At 39.8% G+C, this 19,033-nt stretch overlaps 1 protein-coding gene and 1 long non-coding RNA gene across 12 annotated transcripts in view; one reads left to right on the top strand and one right to left on the bottom strand.

Moving 5' to 3' along the window:
• Positions 1 to 2,406, bottom strand: part of LOC138062203 (uncharacterized) — a 63,693-nt gene extending 61,287 nt beyond the window's left edge. For 3 of the 4 annotated variants that reach the window (XR_011136294.1, XR_011136295.1, XR_011136293.1), the window contains exon 1: positions 637 to 1,744. This is a non-coding gene — a long non-coding RNA (uncharacterized lncRNA). Of the gene's footprint in view, positions 1 to 636; positions 1,745 to 2,268 lie in introns of those variants that run through there. The other variant, XR_011136296.1, reaches the window with a different exon arrangement.
• SMARCE1 (SWI/SNF related BAF chromatin remodeling complex subunit E1) lies at positions 2,134 to 18,377 on the top strand. 8 transcript variants are annotated; one of them, XM_068919121.1, is made up of 11 exons: positions 2,134 to 2,536; positions 3,533 to 3,583; positions 4,175 to 4,218; positions 7,114 to 7,218; positions 9,421 to 9,501; positions 10,636 to 10,767; positions 12,352 to 12,523; positions 15,249 to 15,421; positions 16,468 to 16,569; positions 17,090 to 17,300; positions 18,150 to 18,377. In XM_068919121.1, the coding sequence occupies exons 2-11, from the start codon at positions 3,577 to 3,579 to the stop codon at positions 18,359 to 18,361; spliced, it is 1,239 nt and encodes a 412-aa protein (XP_068775222.1). In that variant the 5' UTR covers positions 2,134 to 2,536; positions 3,533 to 3,576; the 3' UTR covers positions 18,362 to 18,377. The 8 variants fall into 8 exon arrangements, with proteins under 8 accessions (XP_068775222.1, XP_068775219.1, XP_068775223.1 ...); XM_068919118.1 differs by having other exon boundaries at positions 2,144 to 2,536; positions 7,114 to 7,281; XM_068919122.1 differs by having other exon boundaries at positions 2,183 to 2,399.
• The last annotated feature ends 656 nt before the right edge of the window (positions 18,378 to 19,033 follow it).

Raw genomic sequence — 19,033 nt, 5'->3', positions numbered from 1 at the left:
AAAATAAAAGGCTTTTGAGTCTCAGCGACAGGTGCAGTCGTACAACAAACTCCAACCACTTCTTCAAACTCCTCTTTGTCTCGCTCCTCACATCTTAGTTTTCCTAATCATTTTTGTCTACTTGACTGAATATTTGATATCGCTAAAATTTAATATTTGAAATCACTGAATATTTGATATCACTGAAATTAAATTTGAAAGCAGTGTCTTGTTAGCAGACATCCGAAGGTTCCTGCTAAATTCAAAGCATTAGCTCTATTAACATTTGACCTGGGAAAATGAGAGTGGAATTTAACTAACTGTCAAAGAGGACTATAGATGTTAGCAAGAAAATACATAAACTAGAACGCTGCACAAAGTGTTGATGCAGAAAGAACGAACAGAATAGCCTTTCACGAAAAGTCCCCTTTGCCTAGCAAGTGCAAAGGTCAAAGACATGCTACTGGTCAGCGCTGACTTCGTTCTGGGCATATACAAGCGTACAGCGTATAGAAACAGACTCTTAATAACTACTTACTAGGAAACTGTCTTAGCATTTTATCAGCAAAATCAAGTTATTAATAAATTACAGAGGAATGCATGAAGCAGTCACAGCCAGGAATAAAACTAGGTTATTTTTAACAAGTATTTTCTCACCTGTTCTTCACAAACTTCTATCCACGTGAAACTGGTGGACTAAAAAGAGGCTGATCTAGCTGACTATCTGAGGAATCTTTGGATTCTTACATTCTTTTAATTACCAAATGGAAGTTGCAGATTATTCTATTGTTCTTCAGCAAATTTCCACCGTGGCCATAGATAGCATACTGTAAGCAGATGAGGGCAGAATCATTGTCTCTGTGTTCACAGAAATGTGCTTATTTAAGAACAAACTTGTTTAGATAAACAGTGCGCATCAAGAAACGGGCCTAACTTGCAGTAACACAGGATCCTATTCAGTTAGGTTTTTTTCAAAAAAACAAAGATGTTTCTGCGTACTGTCTTAGCAGGAACATCCACTGTTTGGCTTTCCTTCAGATGCCATATCGCCAGGCCCACCCAAATCTTCCTTCATAGGTGTCTAGAATTTTATCTTATTAGCCATATGACAGCATTTCATTTCCCAATTTTATATTTTTATTTTGAACTCAGTCACTTTAACAATTTTCACTGTGCAAAACCATCATATGTGGAACACTGAGGTCTGAAACTGCTCTGCTCCTCAGACATTCAGAGCTGCAAGGTGTATTGTGTTCTGTATTTGCAGGCTTTTTACCTGCATATATGATACCTTTGCATATTCATGCAGTAAATCGTTCCGGATTACTTCAGAGCTCCCTAGTTCACAGTCTTCTATGACTCAGCTGCTAAGTACTTGAGCTGGTCAGCCCGATATAGTCCAAAATTAAAGTTTGCACAGATTTATAATTATTTCCCATAGGCCACATGTTTAGTCTTCGCTATGCTCATCATCATGCGGTTCTTGCAGGCCGACCTGTTTCCTCTAGACCTTCTTTTGCCTACGCCCTTCCATCGACCCAGAAAAATCTTGTTTTTCCCTCACAGCACCTTAAGCAAGAGCAAACTTTGGGCTAAATTCCGTTGCCGCTCAGCTTCTCTTCAAAGCCATGCCCCTCCCGGACCGTGGCTGCAGGACGGTCCGGCCCACTCTAGACACACGGCTCCTCGGCGCTGCCGGGACAGGTCACCTACGCTCCTTATCCCGCTCCTGAGAGACATCGAGGCCCCGAGGCTGTAGCGCAGCAGCGCCTCTTCCAGCCGCTCCCCCTCCCCCTCCCCTCACGGCCGTTTGCGCTGCGCCCGGCTCTTCCCGCTCGTCTCCTGTCCCGTCGCCGCCGCCCCGCGCGGAGGGACTCGGCCCGGCCCGGCCCGGCGGCCGCGCTCCCCCTCTGAGGCGACGCGAGCCGAAAAGGCGCCAAATGGCCGCCGGGCGCGTGGCGGGCGCGAGGCGCCAACGGCCTCACCTCCCCCGCGCCTGCCTGGACGTTCTCAGCCGCAGATTCGCCACGCGGAGACAACGCGGCAACCCGGCCGCCCGCCCCTTCCGCTCGCCCGCCGCGGACCTGCTAACAGCGACCCGAGCGGCGGCGGGCGCTACCGAGCCCCAGCGGAAGGGCGGGAAGAAGGCTACGCTGGGTGTGGAAAGTGCGGAAGGGAACGCGAGGCAGGCGGGCAGCCCCGCCGGCTGAGAAACCACCCCGCTGGGGGAATGGCGGGGCGGGGCGGGATGGAGCCGCGCCTGCGCGCAGAGCCCGGCGCTGCCTTTACCCTCTGTGTGCCGCAGATTCGCCACAATCCGCTCCGGCTTCCCTTCCTCCCGGCGGGTTGCGGGCGTGCGGGGAGGGTCTGTGCCCGGCGGTGACACCGGAGGGGAGACGGGCAGCGCAGCGGCCTCTCCGGTAAAGCCCGAGCAGCAGCCGCCGCCGAGGGCGGGGCGGAGGCTCTGCGTGTGGAAAGTGCCGAGGCGCAGGCGCGGCCCGCGCGGCCTCCCCCAGCCCTGTGGGGAACAAAGGGAGCGCGGCCGGGGCCGGAGCCGGTGAGTCGGGGCGGCGGGGCCCGGCCCGGAGCTCGCCCGGCCCGGCCTCCTCCAGCGCGGGCTCGCGGCGGGGGCAGGCCGAGGGGGTCGCCGAGGCCTGGGGAGCCGCGGGCGGGAGGGGCTGGGAGGCGGCAGGCCCGGCCCGGCCGCCTCTCGCCACCGGGCGTTGGGGGGCCCTGTCCTGGCTGCGCTGCCTCCGGGGAGGCGCCGGGGGTCCCGCCCGGCGGCGGGGGGGGGGGGTCGAGCGGTGCCTCTCGGGCCGGCTGCGGGTCTCCCGGGAGCGGGCACGGCCCCGTTTGGAGGCAGCGGGAACGCTGGGCCGGCTTCAGAGACCGGCTGCTCCGTGGTGCACGCAGGGGCCTTTCTGCCCCGTTGAACTTCGTGAGCGTTTCGGTGCGAAAAACGAGGAAAGGTCAAAGCGAAGACCGCTGTGCCGTCACGTAGTGCCAAAACGGGCCTAACTTCTATTGAAATCTTGATGGACTTCTTCTAAGAGGAAGGCTGAAAGAACACTGCTTTATTGCTGTGTGTTTCCCTGACACGCTTACGAGCTTGATGCTGAATGAGATTAAATCTCTCACATCCCATAGCCGATGCTATGAAGAACCCTATAGCTTCTATCATGTTTGGTGATTACTTTTTCCTGTTCCGTAATGGAAATATTTAGTGAGGTCGCTCATACATTAAGACCAGGTTTCTGAAGCAGGCTGTGTAAAATAGTGATACGTATCCTTTTTATTGCTTAGGAAAAAAGTTATACTTAAAATCTGTATCATGGAGATCACATAAACCTGAATCACAGCTGTTTAAGGCCAAACTCCTTGGAAAGCACATTCATGTTGCAATAATATATCACCTATAGTTTTCAGAAACTTTGTTTTGTTTTTGTTCCAAAATTTGCAAATCTTCTTTAGTAATTAATGGTAATTATAATTGAAATTTCAAAGAGTTGGGAAAGCTTAACATTTAATAGCATAATATTCTTTTGTTTTTCAGAATTACAAATATAATGTCAGGTGGCTGAAAATTTGCCTATCAAAATGTCAAGTAAGTTTTCAGATTTTTCTTCCTTTAATTTGGTGAATTAAAGATCTGAATCAGCAAGAACCAAACTGTGAGATAATTCTGTCATTCCTTGTGTGAAAAGGAATGATTCTGACCAAACTCTTGGCCTTAAATCTTGCTTGTGGCTGATTTCTGGCATCTCAGGTGTGATTGGACCTTAGCCTGTTCCTGCTTATTTCTAAAGCATACTATAACATATCAAAGACTACTTTTTGAGTACAACTCTCTGTTTCCATAGACAATCCAGATATCAGTTTCTCCTAAATGATGTTTCACTACACTTTTGCTTACCCTCTTTTTAACTGATCTTCATTTAAATATGTTTTATAGTCTTTAATCTTATGTCTAAATAAAAGGCTAGCAATCTGGCAATGGCGTGGGATTTTTTTTCTCCTCTCTCTCCTATCCTTTGTTTTACAATCTTCAATGACATAGTGGAAAGTAAGTCTTTGAGGCCAGGATCTCTGTCTGTCTTCTGTAAATCTTTGAAGTGTTTGGGACTCTGGATGCCTTATAAAGAATTCATTCGCATTTTCAAGAAAAAACTTTCTGCTTGCATTTATCTTTCAACAGAAAGGCCATCTTACGCCCCACCTCCTACCCCAGCTCCCGCAACCGTAAGTATAGTGATTTTTCTCATTAACACAGATCTGGTGATATGGCCTTTAATAACTTACCACAGCCCTGGGTCGGAAATCATATTCACAGCTTGTGTTGCAAAAATATACTGGAATATTTAAGAACAGACTGATATACACTTAATTCTAAAATTTCATGCCCAAAGCATGGGCAAAGCACTATGTGTTTTGGTGTTTCTGTGGTACCTACCTAGCTGACTTTCAGTGGAATGCAGGGGCATGCAAATCTTTGTTATATTGGCTCAGAATAACAAAACGTTCATGATGACAGTCTTATTCAAACTTCTTGAAATCCTTGGTATTTTTGGTCTGTTGCATGAAAAATATTTTACTGTACAGTCTGGAATGACACTTACAGAAACATGAGAGGTGATTTTGAATCATGTCCAGTTGTGTACATTTAAAAAAAAAAAAAAAAGGTACTGAAATACCAATGTCCTGAGGTCAGAAAAGCACCTGAAAGCAAATGAATCTTATGTAGCATTTGCATTTCTATAATAGCTTGCCTTTGAGGATTAATGCATTGACATGAGAAAGTACTAATCTTGTGCAAAAGAGAAAGTAAGGATGCTAGTGAAATTACTGACCAAAGAAAATTTGAAAACTGTTATCCAGTGTTTTTCGTCTGTGCCTCTGGGATGAAAAGTGCAGGATGGGATCTAGATGAAATGTAAAGTCTGGCGCAATGAATTTAAAGGATCACATTTAAAAAGGCTTGGAAATGCTATATTGTATAAACATAGATTGTTCTTAAAAACTTATGAAAATAAAATATTTTACTGCTTTTGGCATAGTTTGTTCAGAGTTTTCATTTTGCACACAGCTTTATAGATTGTGCGAATATTACAAAAACTATGATGGTATCTGCTCTTATAACTGGATTCCTGCATTGAGAACCAGGCATGCACATAGAGCGTATTGATTCCCTTGGGAGTTAGCATGGATGCAGATATTGTTAAATGGAGTATATTGATGTGGACGTTCCTGTGGAATAGGGGGGAGGTGGGAGGGGGTTGTTCTTTGTTTAGCTTTTTTTTTAGGTTTTTTTTTTTTAATTTTATTTTAAGTCAAGTTAGTAAGTCTTTAGAAGGGTACCTGAAATTCAAATTTCAGATCTGCACTGTGACATTCATTGCCTGTTTTACAAGAATCTTATGCGTTATGTAAATTACTGCATACACAGTCCTTGATGGTCTGTGCTCTTGTTAATGCAAGTCAAAGAAAGGGGGGGAGGGAGGAACAGACCTTGCTTCCAGCTCCTCTTACTGTTCCAAACAAAATAAGAGCAGTCCTCACTAACTGCACTATTATGTCTGTAGTAACAATTCTCTAATGTACTGCCAGGTAGTTCCTCTATAATATTTAACACCTGTCTTGCAGAAATAAAGAATTAAGCGCACAGAGGTTATAATTGTCATCCAGTTTTGTTGGAGATGTAATTCAATTTACTCCAAAACTGTTGTTACAGTAATACTGAACTACAGTAAAACCACAGCTTATTAAATAGTGACTGTGTATGTCATGATCGCAGACACACAGACTGAGTAAATGTCAACTGCTGTGATTTGAGTTTTAAAAGTTTGACAATGAAACATACATTTTAAGGTTGGCTCTTAAAGGATAACTATACTCTGTATGTTTTGCAATGAACTAACCACAGTGTGTCTACATATACTTAAAACTTTGCAAGTTAACGTAGTTTAGTTTATAGGCTATTTTTGTTCACTGTTTTTTGTCTGTGTAGGTGTCACACTTTGGTTCTTTTGGTTCCTGAACCTATTCATCAATTTTTTTTTTTAATAATAATCCATAATGGATCCAGTGAGCAAATCATTTTAAAAGACTCTTGGGATTGTGCATTTCTTATAAGGGCCAGCGTGCCCCCAAGACTGGGACACTGTATAAATGGTGTTTAAAAACTCCTAGAAACACTAGAGGACATTATGAATCCTTAGGTAATGGATGATAGGACCATCACAGTCTGGATTTATATGTAGATAGTAGGAAAGAAGGGATTGGAAAGAATAAAGATTATCTTTACGCTAATGGAGGTGAAAACAAATTGCTCCACTTTCAAGAATGGATGAAGATATGTTGATTAACGTCTGAAATTGTGTTGGATTTGATGAAGTAGCGATCTGATAAGATTAGTTTGTAGTTTCTAACCTATAGATTATGGCGGTGGTTCTTCAAAGATTATTGCGGTGGTTCTTCAACTCTTATCATTCTGCAGACTACCTCGTAACAGAATTATCTCTGTGAATCACCTTCTCTCCAGCTTTCTAATCCTGTAGTTCCCCAAAATTTTTAGATATTGCAGATCACCAGGATCAGATATTGCTAGTGGTGCACAGATGATGCTTTGAGAGATTATTTCCTGTTGATAGTATTAATGTTTGTTGGAAAGGCAGAAGGATGGAAAGAAAGGCAGGTGGAGATTTTCATTGGCATAGTAAATGTTGATATTGAGGATTTCTGCTCAATTACTATGTGCTATGTTACTTTGTAAGTTTAACCCTATGGATATGAGAGCCTTTGTGAATTACTTGGTGGCTTATATGTTGGAGAATTTTATTAGCTGTGTGCAGGATTTATGAAATACTTCTTTTTAAAAGTTACACATTTAATGGAAATGAAACCACAAAGTCTGGACAGAAATTTGTAGTGATGCACTTGGCTAAAATCCCTGTTTCCTTGATAGGTTTAAACTGGAGTAACTTTAACGTGTTGAGAAGATACCAACTGCTACACCTCATTTGCTTGTTTAAATTCTGATTGCTTTTGCATGCCATATTGCAGTTCATTTTCATTTCTGTGTTTTCCTCGTTTGAGCTCATTTCTCATTCGTGTTTTTGTCTCATTTGTTTCCATCAGCAAATGCCCAGCACACCAGGGTTTGTGGGATACAATCCATACAGCCATCTGGCCTACAACAACTACAGGCTGGGAGGGAACCCGGGCACCAACAGCCGGGTCACGGTAGGAGAATCAACTATTACATCATCCGGCAAACAACAGGAATTGACCAGAAATGGCTTTAGAGTTAGGTTCTTCTGAATCTTGGCTGCTGCCACTTTTTATAAAAACAGAAATTACTTCCAATTTCTCCCCTCCCCCTCCTTCCCTTTCACTGTGAAACCTTTTACAGGAAAATGAACTTCTGTTCAGTAGGAGGAAAATGTGATACTCATGTATGATATGGAATTCCAAAAAGACAGACTGTCTGTGGTCTTCAGTGGCCACTGCATGCTTAGGGGAAAGGTCTATAGTGTGGGTACAAATTATTCTTGGAGGGAACTACTAATTTTACTCAGCTTTATTAGCACAAACAGAAAGAAGGCATTTTCCAAACTGGTGATCATTAGTAGTAATTGCATCATATTATTGAGCCATGCAAGAGATGCAAGCCTTCATTCTGTACTCTGTGGATATTGATGTTACATCCATTTTTCATTGAATAAACAAAGTGAGATGGACTCAAGTGATGAGAGAGAGGTGACAGCTTCTTTCAAATGCTGATAAAAGTTCTGAGCATCAAGTGCAGTCAAGAAGGAAAAGCAGACTGTGCAAAGTGTAACTTTTTCATAACTAGCACAATAGAAATAGAGTAAATTCTTGCAATTTTTAAAACACAACCAAAAGGAAAAGGATTCTATAATTCTTATAATTTTAAGGGGTTTTTTTTTCATGTAAGAGTTTTGTCTCAAAACATCTGCTTAGTTTGGAACATGGTATAAAGAAAGATTGATCAAGGAATAGATCGTGCTTTTAATGCACTATACGTCCTTATGCCTTTCTTCTATAAACCTTCATAGAAGTTCATCTGGTTTGTTAAAATCTTTACCAGATGGAACATCTCATATTTCTCTTCTGATATAAGCTAGGTTTTGTCTGAGAACTTTCATTGTTTCTGTATGTCATAAGCATATACAGCTTTCTCTGCCATGCATATACCAATATATGTATGGTGTCTTTAAATTGCTGTTAATTTAAAAGCATTGAACAATTTCTGTTAATGTTTTCCAAATCCATTTGTGTGTGTATATGTGTATACATTTTGGTAAAGCATATACCTCATGTACATTATTTATATCTATATGCAATTCTCTATGCATTGTTTCATACAACTTCATAAATTCAGTGAAACAAAAATATTAAGAGGAAAAATTTGGAAGCTGAATACTGAACACTAGCCTCCTTGGCCAGATCCAAGTATTTGTTTAACCTATGGCCATAGTCTTGAGAAAGTTTGAAACTGCTTTAATATTTTCATGAAAATGGTCCCACTTAATACAGTGAAACTCCTCGCGTGTTTAAGCGCTTGAACAATTGAGGTTTTTCAGAACTTGCAGTTCATATGGACTGTAATGTCATTGCACTATTTTAGGAGAAAAAAAACCCTGTCGTCTTATAAACTTGTTCTCTAAGGTGTTTTGTAGCTTGAGGGGACGAGAACAGGTGGATGCAGCAGCTTTCCATCAGGAATGCTTACTGTTTAGCGCAAGCAACATGCTTAATGTTGTACTAACCTAAAGGAAGAAAGGAGCACGCAGGGGTATTGGAGTCTAATTTGGACAGCTGCAGTACAGCTTGGATACAAATAACGCACACGTTGAGGGATCAATTTCATAGGGATGTTTTCTTTTTATAATGAGTAGTTACAAATATATTTCTAAAAAACATTTCTATAACGTATGTATTCATTTGGACAAACGTTTCTAAAATTATTTGAAAATGAAAGGATGTCTAGATAACTTCATGCTCTTAAAACTTTATCCTTTTCTTCATTTCTCCCTGCCCTCCCCCCCAATCCAGTAGGCACATTTAAGTTTGTCAAAACAGGTACAATAACAGTTGCTCATCAGAAGTGAGGAAAACAACCTGCTGGGATTGCTGTTTCCACATACATTTCTAAACTATGCCTTTCAGTTTTAAGAATATGGAGCCCTTTTGGACATTTATCTAGTAACTGTTCTGTAAATGTACAGCTATAAGGACAAACTCAGACCGGAAAAATATTTCTGTGAGGACCAGTTGTAGTACCTGTTCACAGTTCTGGTAAATTTTTTGGGTGATGGTGCTTGCTGTTTGGGTTTTTTTTGTTTAACTACACAAGACTAGTGCGTATGGAAACTGTCCAGTGATCACATTAACAAATGGATTTATTCGGTTCTTTTATAGGCTTCCTCTGGTATTACCATTCCAAAACCCCCCAAACCCCCAGACAAGCCTCTGATGCCCTACATGAGGTACAGCCGGAAGGTGGGTATACAGTGTCGAGCAAGTAATAATAAAAGTTAGCGTTTGTACGTGCTAACAATTAATTGCTATTATCTTAGTTTCAGCTTCTAAACTTTTACTTCTAACAGCCTGCACATTCCTTTAAGGGAATTTTAAAGTACAGATGCATTGTCCTTCAGAATAATGGCAGCAGTAATCTGTTCATACAGTTGTCAATTTCTGGGGGGAAAAGTTTTTTCTCTAAAATGATAATTTACTACCACTGTCTCTGCTGACAAGGATCCACCCTGCCACATTCAGAAGTTCCTGTGACTTACTGACAGAACTTTTTATATACAGAAAGTATTCCTTGCGGTATACTGGGCTTGGTACAGTGCTGTAGCTGGACTGAAGAGTAGCAATGAGTGGACTTTGCATGTTCTCCTTCACCAACCTAGCCTGTGGCAACGTTTACTTCGCTATTCTATGAACTGTTTGACAGAAAGTAGGAGAGAGACTCTTGTGGAGTCTGAAATCTGATTGGGCTTGGGGAGGGCAGTTGAGCCTGTCTGAAGCGGGTGAGCCAGAAGGAAATTCTTCCACTCCTGGTAAAGTATCTTTACCAGCATATCTGTCTTAGGCCAAAAACCAACAACAAAAAAAAAAGTCAAGTGGCGTTCTAATCTCTCACAGCAAGAAATAACACTGGCAGCTCGCTCCTTTTTTTTTTTCCCTATAAAGTTAGAAACGTTTTTGGTGGAGTCAGAACTTGTTGGAACTCAAATTGATCAGCAAGACTGAAAAGTATTTTGAAATGTTACATTCTGATCTGAAAAGCTCAGTGCTCTTTATCATAACCTACTGCTGGATGTGTTTACTCAGTAGCATTTTTTTTTCCCAGAGATGCAGCGATGTGCATTTGAGAAGAGAATTAAGAGGGTTAAAGGCACTATTCTCATGAAACCAAAGCCGTTTCAGCAGTTGCCCGTTTCAGTAGATGGCCTCCTACTGACTTCCTGCCCCAGAAAATAATCGAGCTAGTTTAGCCAGACTCACTCCTAACTTAATCCTGTTTTTTCATGGTGGTTCCAGAAAGAACACTGAGATGACAATATAAAATGTTTAATTTGGAAGTATTTAGATATTATTAGTAAAGCTCCAGCTGTTTCTGTTAAGGTCTGGGACCAAGTGAAGGCGTCCAATCCTGATTTGAAGTTATGGGAAATTGGCAAGATTATTGGAGGAATGTGGCGAGATCTCACTGATGAAGAGAAGCAAGAGTATTTGAATGAATATGAAGCCGAAAAGGTAAATGGAAGAAATCTGGGATGTTTATTACAGCTGATTCTTCTAGGAACTGGTCTGAGAAGAAAAATTCATCTTACCCATGCAGTGATGTATATGAGGCATTCACGAGACCCCCTATATGTAACTTAAATGGAAGTATGTCCTGACACGTCTTTTAAATCTTTTTTTTTTTTAAATAACTGTTCATCAACTGTGACTGGTCAGTTTTTAGACCTAATTCAAAATGAAGTATTTATAATTGTGTCGTTTTTAACTGTTTAATGAATGGATTTGATTGTACAACATCAGTGTTGAAAAGATTGTCTCAACACCAAAATCCTCTTTCAAAACTGGTGCTCTGCAACTCCTGCTATTGAGTCATGAACATGTTCATAAAAGACTTCCAGTCACGTAGGGGTTGGTTTCCATGGTATAATCTGGTGTAACTCCATGCTATGGCATAGTGTATCATTTCTTGATAGAAAAAGATACCATTTTTAGGGTTTTCTTGCATTTGTTTTGTTTTTTATTGATCTTCATGACAAAAGACGACAGCTATGTCTTGTGTCTAGGTTGGTAAGTGTTGAGGACCTTTACAAGTCTGTCATTGTATCAGGTATCCTAAGCTACAGAGGGTAACTTGTCCACCTGCTGTGTTGTGCTTAAACCTGAGGCATCTGAGGTTGTGCAGAACCTGATCAAACCTGAGGAACTTAGAGCCGTTCTCGTTCCAAGTCAAAAGTACTTCAAAGCTGGATGCTCTTTAGTTGAAACAAAATCAAGGATTTTTACTTTTTAACTTGGTAACAATGCTTAGATTGTAAGCTCCTTGGGGCAGGGGCCATCTTGATTATATATTTACAGTTCCTAGGTAGAAGGATTCCAGTCCTAACAATAAAGAAAATGACACATTTAGGTACTTGTAACAATGTTGCAGAATATATCTTGCTTTTCATTGGAAATACCTCAAATCACTGTACAAAATCTAGACTAGGCAAATTTTAAAAGTGAGATTAAAAAAAGGAAATGGAAGGGAAACTTTCAAAGAAGGTGAAAATAGTGATGCAGTCCTGCTACCAGGAGGAGACCGTAGTCTGGCTGCAGCATTCTGTATCATCCCAGTGCAGGGATGGATCAAAGAACTCAAAAACATAAATTACTTTGAAAACTGGTTCATGACATGTTGGAATAAGGGAAAGAGAAGAAATCATAATCAAAGATCTAGTTAGAGCTCCAAAGAATTATTGAGAATTATTAAATAAGAAAAATGAGTTGACCTAAAACAGTTTGTCAGATCATAAATACCTTGTTCTAAATTGTTTGATTTTTTTTTTTATCTCAGTAATAAGGCTATCATAAAACCTCTCATATTATGACTGAAGCATACCTAAAAACTCAATTAGTGTTTTTAAAACATGAATGTCAATGAAATTGGTTCTAATATGTAAAAGAAAAACTAAGAGAAGTAATTTGTACAAAGTATTTTGTATGAGCTAGGTGGTTCAAAATAGGTTTGTCTGTATAACTACAATTTGAGTTGCACCTAATTCTGTCAAGTCTGAAATTGTCCAATGGTGCGATCAAACAATATTGGTCACATTTCAGATAGAGTACAATGAGTCCATGAAGGCCTACCATAACTCTCCTGCATACCTTGCCTACATCAATGCAAAAAGTCGTGCTGAGGCTGCATTAGAAGAAGAAAGCCGACAAAGGCAGTCACGCATGGAGAAAGGTGAACCTTACATGAGTATACAGCCAGCAGAAGATCCAGATGGTAAGCAGAAAGGAATTTGTTTGCACATCCAATGAGACAGTCTCATCGTAGGACCTACAGTATAAAGAAACAGATGCCAAATATGGGGGGGAAAAAAATGTATAACCTTCACAGTGCTTAATGACTCGCTTTCTCTTTCAGTACCTTTTGAAACTAGTTTTCATGATCACCTTTTATCTGGTACAGCTAACAGCTGACTTCATCTTGTTCCCAAAAACTAAGGTGGCAAGCCAGTGATAAAAGTTCTTCCAACCCTTAACTGTGGGTAAAAGAAAGAAAGAAAGAAAGTCTCTTTCTTATAGCTCGAAAGAAAGTCTCTTTAAAACTCCTCAGTGGTTGAATATATGAATTATAAAATGCCTAGATGCCTGGTTTAATCCAGCTTGAATGGAATTTTGTGCTTTATTAGCATATGCACATGATTCTGACACTCAGGCAGAGTTCTAGTAAGACTGAAAGCACCTGAACTTTAAACATGTTCAACAACAACTGTCATTCAAGATTACTCAGAAAAGAAAAAGTTATTCTTGCTATTGACAAGTTGATGAGAAAATTCCTAAAGTTTGTTTGACTTTAAGGAAATATACCCCGCCCTGTGCAAAAAAATTAGACTCTTCTAGTTAACTTCTGCTTTTAAATTTATAAATGGCTGACCAAATAAATACTTGTTGAAACCTGAGGCTGAAAAATGTACTCGGGCAGTTATGCTGGGTTGGGTTTTTCTTTTTTTTTTTTTTTTTTTTTTTTTTGGTAAAAGCACACCCTTGAGATAAGTGGCAAACAGCACATTTCCCAGTGTGAGGTAACTGCAAAACTTTTGCAAAGATATTTGATGTTCCATTAGCTGGCATTTTGGGACTTTCAAATCCATTCTATTCTACCTGGGTCAAATTAACTCAGGCAGAAGCAGCTGCACTAACCCTTAAGTTGCATCTGTTCACATCTGGGATGAAACAGCAAATTCTTTTCTGTGACACAAATGCTGGTGTTGTCCTAGCCTGCACGTCACTAGGATCAAGAAACTTTTAGTGTAAAAGGAGTCTTTTGAGAGGACAGTGGCTTAACATTATTAAAGAGACTAATTTGCTTAATACCTGCCTCTTGCAAATCTGTTGTCTTCCCACTCTGTGTTCTCTTTTCCCTTCTTTTAATTGCATACCTCAATGGGAAATTGAACATAACACTTAAACTAGTTACCTGGTTAATTTTTAATGAAAATTTCTTTTTTGGTAATACTTTCTGGCATGCTGTATTAGGATTCTCCTTCAGATTTTGAATAGTTGGAGAATAACCTCTATCAGGAAAACTTCATGTAAAATGAACTCAAGTTCTGGACTTTTCTATATGACATCGTTCTGGAAGATAATTCATACCTTTAACTGATTTAATTAGTCAACTAAATTTGAATTATACTCAAAGGAGTTTTCTCTTAAGTTTGTGTCCTCACCAATACTTAATGCTATTTAATTACTGTGCTTTAAATTCATGCTTCTAGTTAGTTTGAGTTGAATTTCTTGAGTCTGTTTTGTAGACAAGTTCTTGATACCGAAGCTGCAGAGCGTGGTTTGATTTCTTATATTAAAAGACTTTACCTACTCTCCTTGAACATACATAGAAAGTCATAGCATGGGAAGACTTCCATCTTCTATAGGTCAGAAGCTTTTGAATGCTGTTAGATCTGGGAAAGCAAACTAGATAGTTTTGGGTACTTTGTTCTGCTTTGTAGCATCAAACTGCATTTTACTTCTAAAATTAGTTGCTAGTGCTATCCGTAATACAATAGTTCATGTTAAATTATATAACTAGATTAACATTGTCTAAGTTCAGTATCTTGCCATAAATTGGAAGTGCTTTCAATTTGATTGACAGGTCAAGGGAATTTTTTTCTCATATTCTTAGATCTTTGGTAGTTAATCTTCTAGATATATGTGAAAAAAGCCAGTTTAGTTCCTGTTAGGCTTCCTTTTCTTTTATCTGCAAGATGCTTACAAAGTAGACTAGCACTTGACCTTTGTTAACGTATGCTTTTCTCCCAAACTTTATTTTTTATTTCAGCAACTGTTCTTTAGAGGGGGAAAAAAAAGGAACCAAAAGTAATTTTTGTACCAAAAAATTTTAGAATACACTTCTTACATTATTATAGATTATCTGTGATGATTAAGTATATGTCTCTGCTTCAGCCTTTCATTTCCCTGTAATTTAAAAAAAAAAAAAAAGCCTTTTTGATCTGGTGTACAAAGCTTATTTACAGAGGAGTATCTCTTCTGTTACTATTTCGGTAAAAGTCAGGTTTTCTTGCCCTGGATATAGTTCTGGTAAAATGATTAATCAGAAAATTTTTTGATTTGGTGTATTACTTAAAATAGACCCTCTTACTCTGGAAACATGGAAAGCAGCACGTTATGTTTGGAACTTAGCAACTGCGACTGCTGTAATTAGGTCAGTCCAAATTTCATGTATGTGGGAGTCATGTAAAATCATAGCTGCCATAGCTGTGCCACTTTCCAGGGTGAATGGCATTCTGTCCTTGTATTGTCTCTTTCCAATTACTTAATGTTCTACCGCCGTTTGTTAGCATGAACTTCGCTGTACATGACAGAAACTGGTGGTTGTTGGGTTTTTTGCTTGTTTTTTTTTTAATTGGTGGTGATGCAGGCATAGTTGCATTAGACTTGCTACTCGTTCTGTGGAATTAAAGCAGTTGCATTTAAAACTTCTGTTTCAGATTATGATGATGGATTTTCTATGAAGCACACAGCTACGGCTCGTTTTCAAAGAAACCATCGTCTCATCAGTGAGATACTGAGTGAAAGCGTGGTGCCCGATGTCCGCTCTGTTGTCACTACAGCTAGAATGCAAGTTCTTAAACGTCAGGTTCAATCTTTAATGGTTCATCAGGTAAAGATAAATGATATGAAGACAGCTAAACATAATGGTGTTAGGCTGCACTCCAAATCGCATGTCATTTGATCATCTACATGACTATTCTTGTTGGGTGTCAATGTTCTGAACGCTCTAATAGCTCATCTCGGCTTTCTTGGGAGTGGCAAAATGTGAGCTCCCACCCTCTGTGCTTTTTGTTATCCCTGAGAATTATGTTCAGCTGTATTTTGTCCTTTAGGATATCTTAAGTGGTAAATCTGTACTTTTCATTATTTTACATGATCCTTCTGTATGTCGACAGTCTTCTGCTTTATAGGCATTGATATAGTTGTGACTTTCAACTAGCTTATTACTGGTAATCTTGTTCGTAGCAGTCTTTTATTATGATAAATCCTCCTTATGGTACTGGGTTCATTGAAAATTAAATGTCTACAAGGAAATGTAGTAAGGTCACACTTGCACGTTTCGGCTAGCTTTGCCTGGACAGATGTCTGTATTTTCCAAATAAGTATGTTAACAAAAGAACCTTATCAGTGTAGTCAGTGTACATGTAGGCAAAAAAACTGACAAAAATTTGACTAGGATAAGAGAGAGTGGGTGGTTTTGTTTTGTGTTTTTTTTTTTTTTTAACTGAACAAAGGGAAACGTGGTGTGGGAGTACTTCTTTCCTTTGATTGTGGTCTTTCTATATTAGAGAATATAATTGAAGTATTGTGCCCATGTATCGATGGGGTGTATAATATAAAAGAAAATACAGAGGTTGTACTCCGGAAGACAGCGGATTGTTCTCCTCAAGTACCTGTTGTTTTTCATTTATAACATGCCTAGCAGTCATGAATTGCTGCATCAACACATTTATTATTCAGACCTCATTAATTTTTACATAAACTTCTTAGCCATTGGGTATTAGATCAAAGAAAACATTTTGGCATAAGGACGTTTACTATATTACATGGGTCTATTTTAAAGTATTGGGTTTAAATATTTTTATATGCAGCAGTAAACTTTGTCCAGTACTTGAGCTGACTGCATAGTAAGCTTCTTACCAATTTCATTTCCAGCGTAAACTGGAAGCTGAGCTTCTGCAAATTGAAGAGCGTCACCAGGAGAAGAAGAGGAAGTTCTTGGAAAGCACAGAATCCTTTAATAATGAGCTAAAAAGGGTACAACTCTTTCACTTTTCTCCACTTATTCTTAGGAACCTGTAGTTACCCATATTTAGGAGTACTCTGTCCCACTTCCGTTTAGTTCTCTTTTAGAACGTTCACAGCTAGATGAACAGTAGCTTCCTAAGCCTGGTGAAGTGTGTGTTAGAAAGCATGCAGCATTCTGATTATTTCATGCTCCTTCAGTGACCTTTAGTGGTTATTTTGAGACAATACAATTTAAAAGAGCCTTTAGGCTCCACTGGTTCAGGTCACTAGAGAGCAATACAAGGAAGGTGGCCTAAAGCCATCGTGGAGAACATATTGCTCTGTCCTTGGTTGCATTCAAAAACAAGACTTAAACTGATAATACACTTGTAACTCCCTTCCTAGTTACTGAACCTCTTTATATTAACCTTGTTAAATCCAAAGAATTATGCTGTATGTAGAAAGATTGAACTTACAGTTGCGTTTTCATGATGTTTTGTTTTTCAGTGCAACTGGGATAGTAATTTTTTTTTTTTTTTTTTTTTGCTAGTTATGCAGTTTGAAGGTGGAAGTGGATATGGAAAAAATTGCAGCTGAAATTGCTCAAGCTGAGGAACAGGCTCGCAAGAGGCAGGAGGAAAGGGAAAAAGAAGCAGCTGAGCAAGCTGAGCGCAGTCAAAATAATATAGCAGCTGAGGAAGAACAGGCAGCTAACAAGATGGAGGAGAAGAAAGAAGAGGAGAATACTCCCATGGAGACAGGTAAGTGCATATGAAGATTAGCTTCAGAATCCTCAAAGGATCAACATTAAGTGCATCTGTAGAGCCTCACGTTAGCCAGGAGCGGTGTTCTGCGTTTTTGCTATCCATAGGAAGAAAGGCTCCTTCAGAGGGACATTAAAAATAGTTAATGTCATCTTGGTGAACACAGGTGTTTTTCTTCTCATTAAATTGTTCCTTTATAAAAGGGGAGAGGAGAAGATACCACAAATCCAGTATGTAATGCTTTGTATTTAATGTACTCAGGAAAAAAAAGTTTGATTTCCTGAACCCTTTCTAAATTTAATTCACCTTTTTAGACATCAGTTAGACTGGAGCATATTAGGAGTATTTTCTTCTTCCAGTGAAGAGTTCTGCTGTTGATGTCTAGCAAGGATGATGCACTTCGTTCTGTGTCCCTCTTATAAACTTATTTGCAGACCTCTTTACTGGTGTTCAGTACAGTAGCACTAGAAAAAATTAATGTATCTAAGAGTATCAGTGGCTAGTATCTCAGTGGCCCACTGTCGTAACAGCATGAGGGAAAGCGTACCAAGGAATCTGATTGTAGTGTTTCTGGCTTAACAAGGCACATTGCTTTCTTGTGGCTGTACTTCTGAGGTCTAGCAGCTGCATGTGACTATCAGGGAGACATGGCAGGCCCACGCATACATCCCAGGTACTGAGAGGTCTTGCAGAGCAGTGCCTGTCACAGCACACTCTAAATGATAGAAATAATTCCAACTCTTTCATAGCAATTATTATTGATAACTCTTTCTTCCTAAGTTCTCATTGGACAATCTAAATAAGTGTGTTAGTATGTAAATGACACTGAAAAATATCTTATTGCAGAAGAGCCTCACCCAGAAGAGAGCACAGAAAACCAGCAGAATGGTGAAGAAGGAACATCTACCCCAGATGATAAGGAGAGCGGCCAAGAAGGGGTTGATAGCACTGCAGAGGAAGGAACCAGTGATAGCAACACTGGTTCAGAGAGCAATAGTGCGACAGTTGAAGAGCCTCCTGCAGACCCTATCACTGAGGATAGTGAGAAGAAAGAATAAATATTGACTCATTTCATGTGTCTCTTTTTAATGAAGTACTGTTTTGAGTTCAAAATGTGCTACACGGCTTTTGTATCTTCCTTGCCTGTATCATTTATCTCCAAAGGCTACTGGGTTTTATTAATGTGTCAGATATCAGCATAGTGACTTAAAGGGGCCTTTAGGGGCAAAGTATGTCTTAAAACAGGCAGAAAAGAAAAATCTCACTCTCTTAAACAGCTCTACAATATGGAGAGAGATTATTTGGGATTTATTCCTCTCAAAGACTTGTTAGTTTTGTTTTTTACATTAGAAATCAGGCTCTTTCACTCTTTACTAATTCCATTATCACAGTGAAAATGTACTTTTTATCCAGGATCTTTTTTGTTCATTTGTAGCTGAAGTGAGATGCACACATTAAGATTGCTTGTGTGTGTACTGCCACTTTACAGCAGTCATCCTGACTTAGCTTTACTGATGGACTGACTTGCCTCCCACACATCTCCTTGCCACAGTCTATCACGTTGGTTGATGTAAGGAAACATTACATTTACATTCAGGAAGTTGGTAATATGGTCATAGAGGCTGATGATGCAGGACAGTTTAGAAACACTTTGCTTATAGTACCTTTCTACCTGCTTTCACTAATGCATCTTATAGTTGGCATTAGTATTGAACAAAGACACAACCCCT

This window comes from Struthio camelus, chromosome 25, assembly GCF_040807025.1.
Source record: "Struthio camelus isolate bStrCam1 chromosome 25, bStrCam1.hap1, whole genome shotgun sequence".
Classification (NCBI taxonomy): domain Eukaryota; kingdom Metazoa; phylum Chordata; class Aves; order Struthioniformes; family Struthionidae; genus Struthio; species Struthio camelus.
This window is presented reverse-complemented; position numbering and strand designations above follow the sequence as displayed.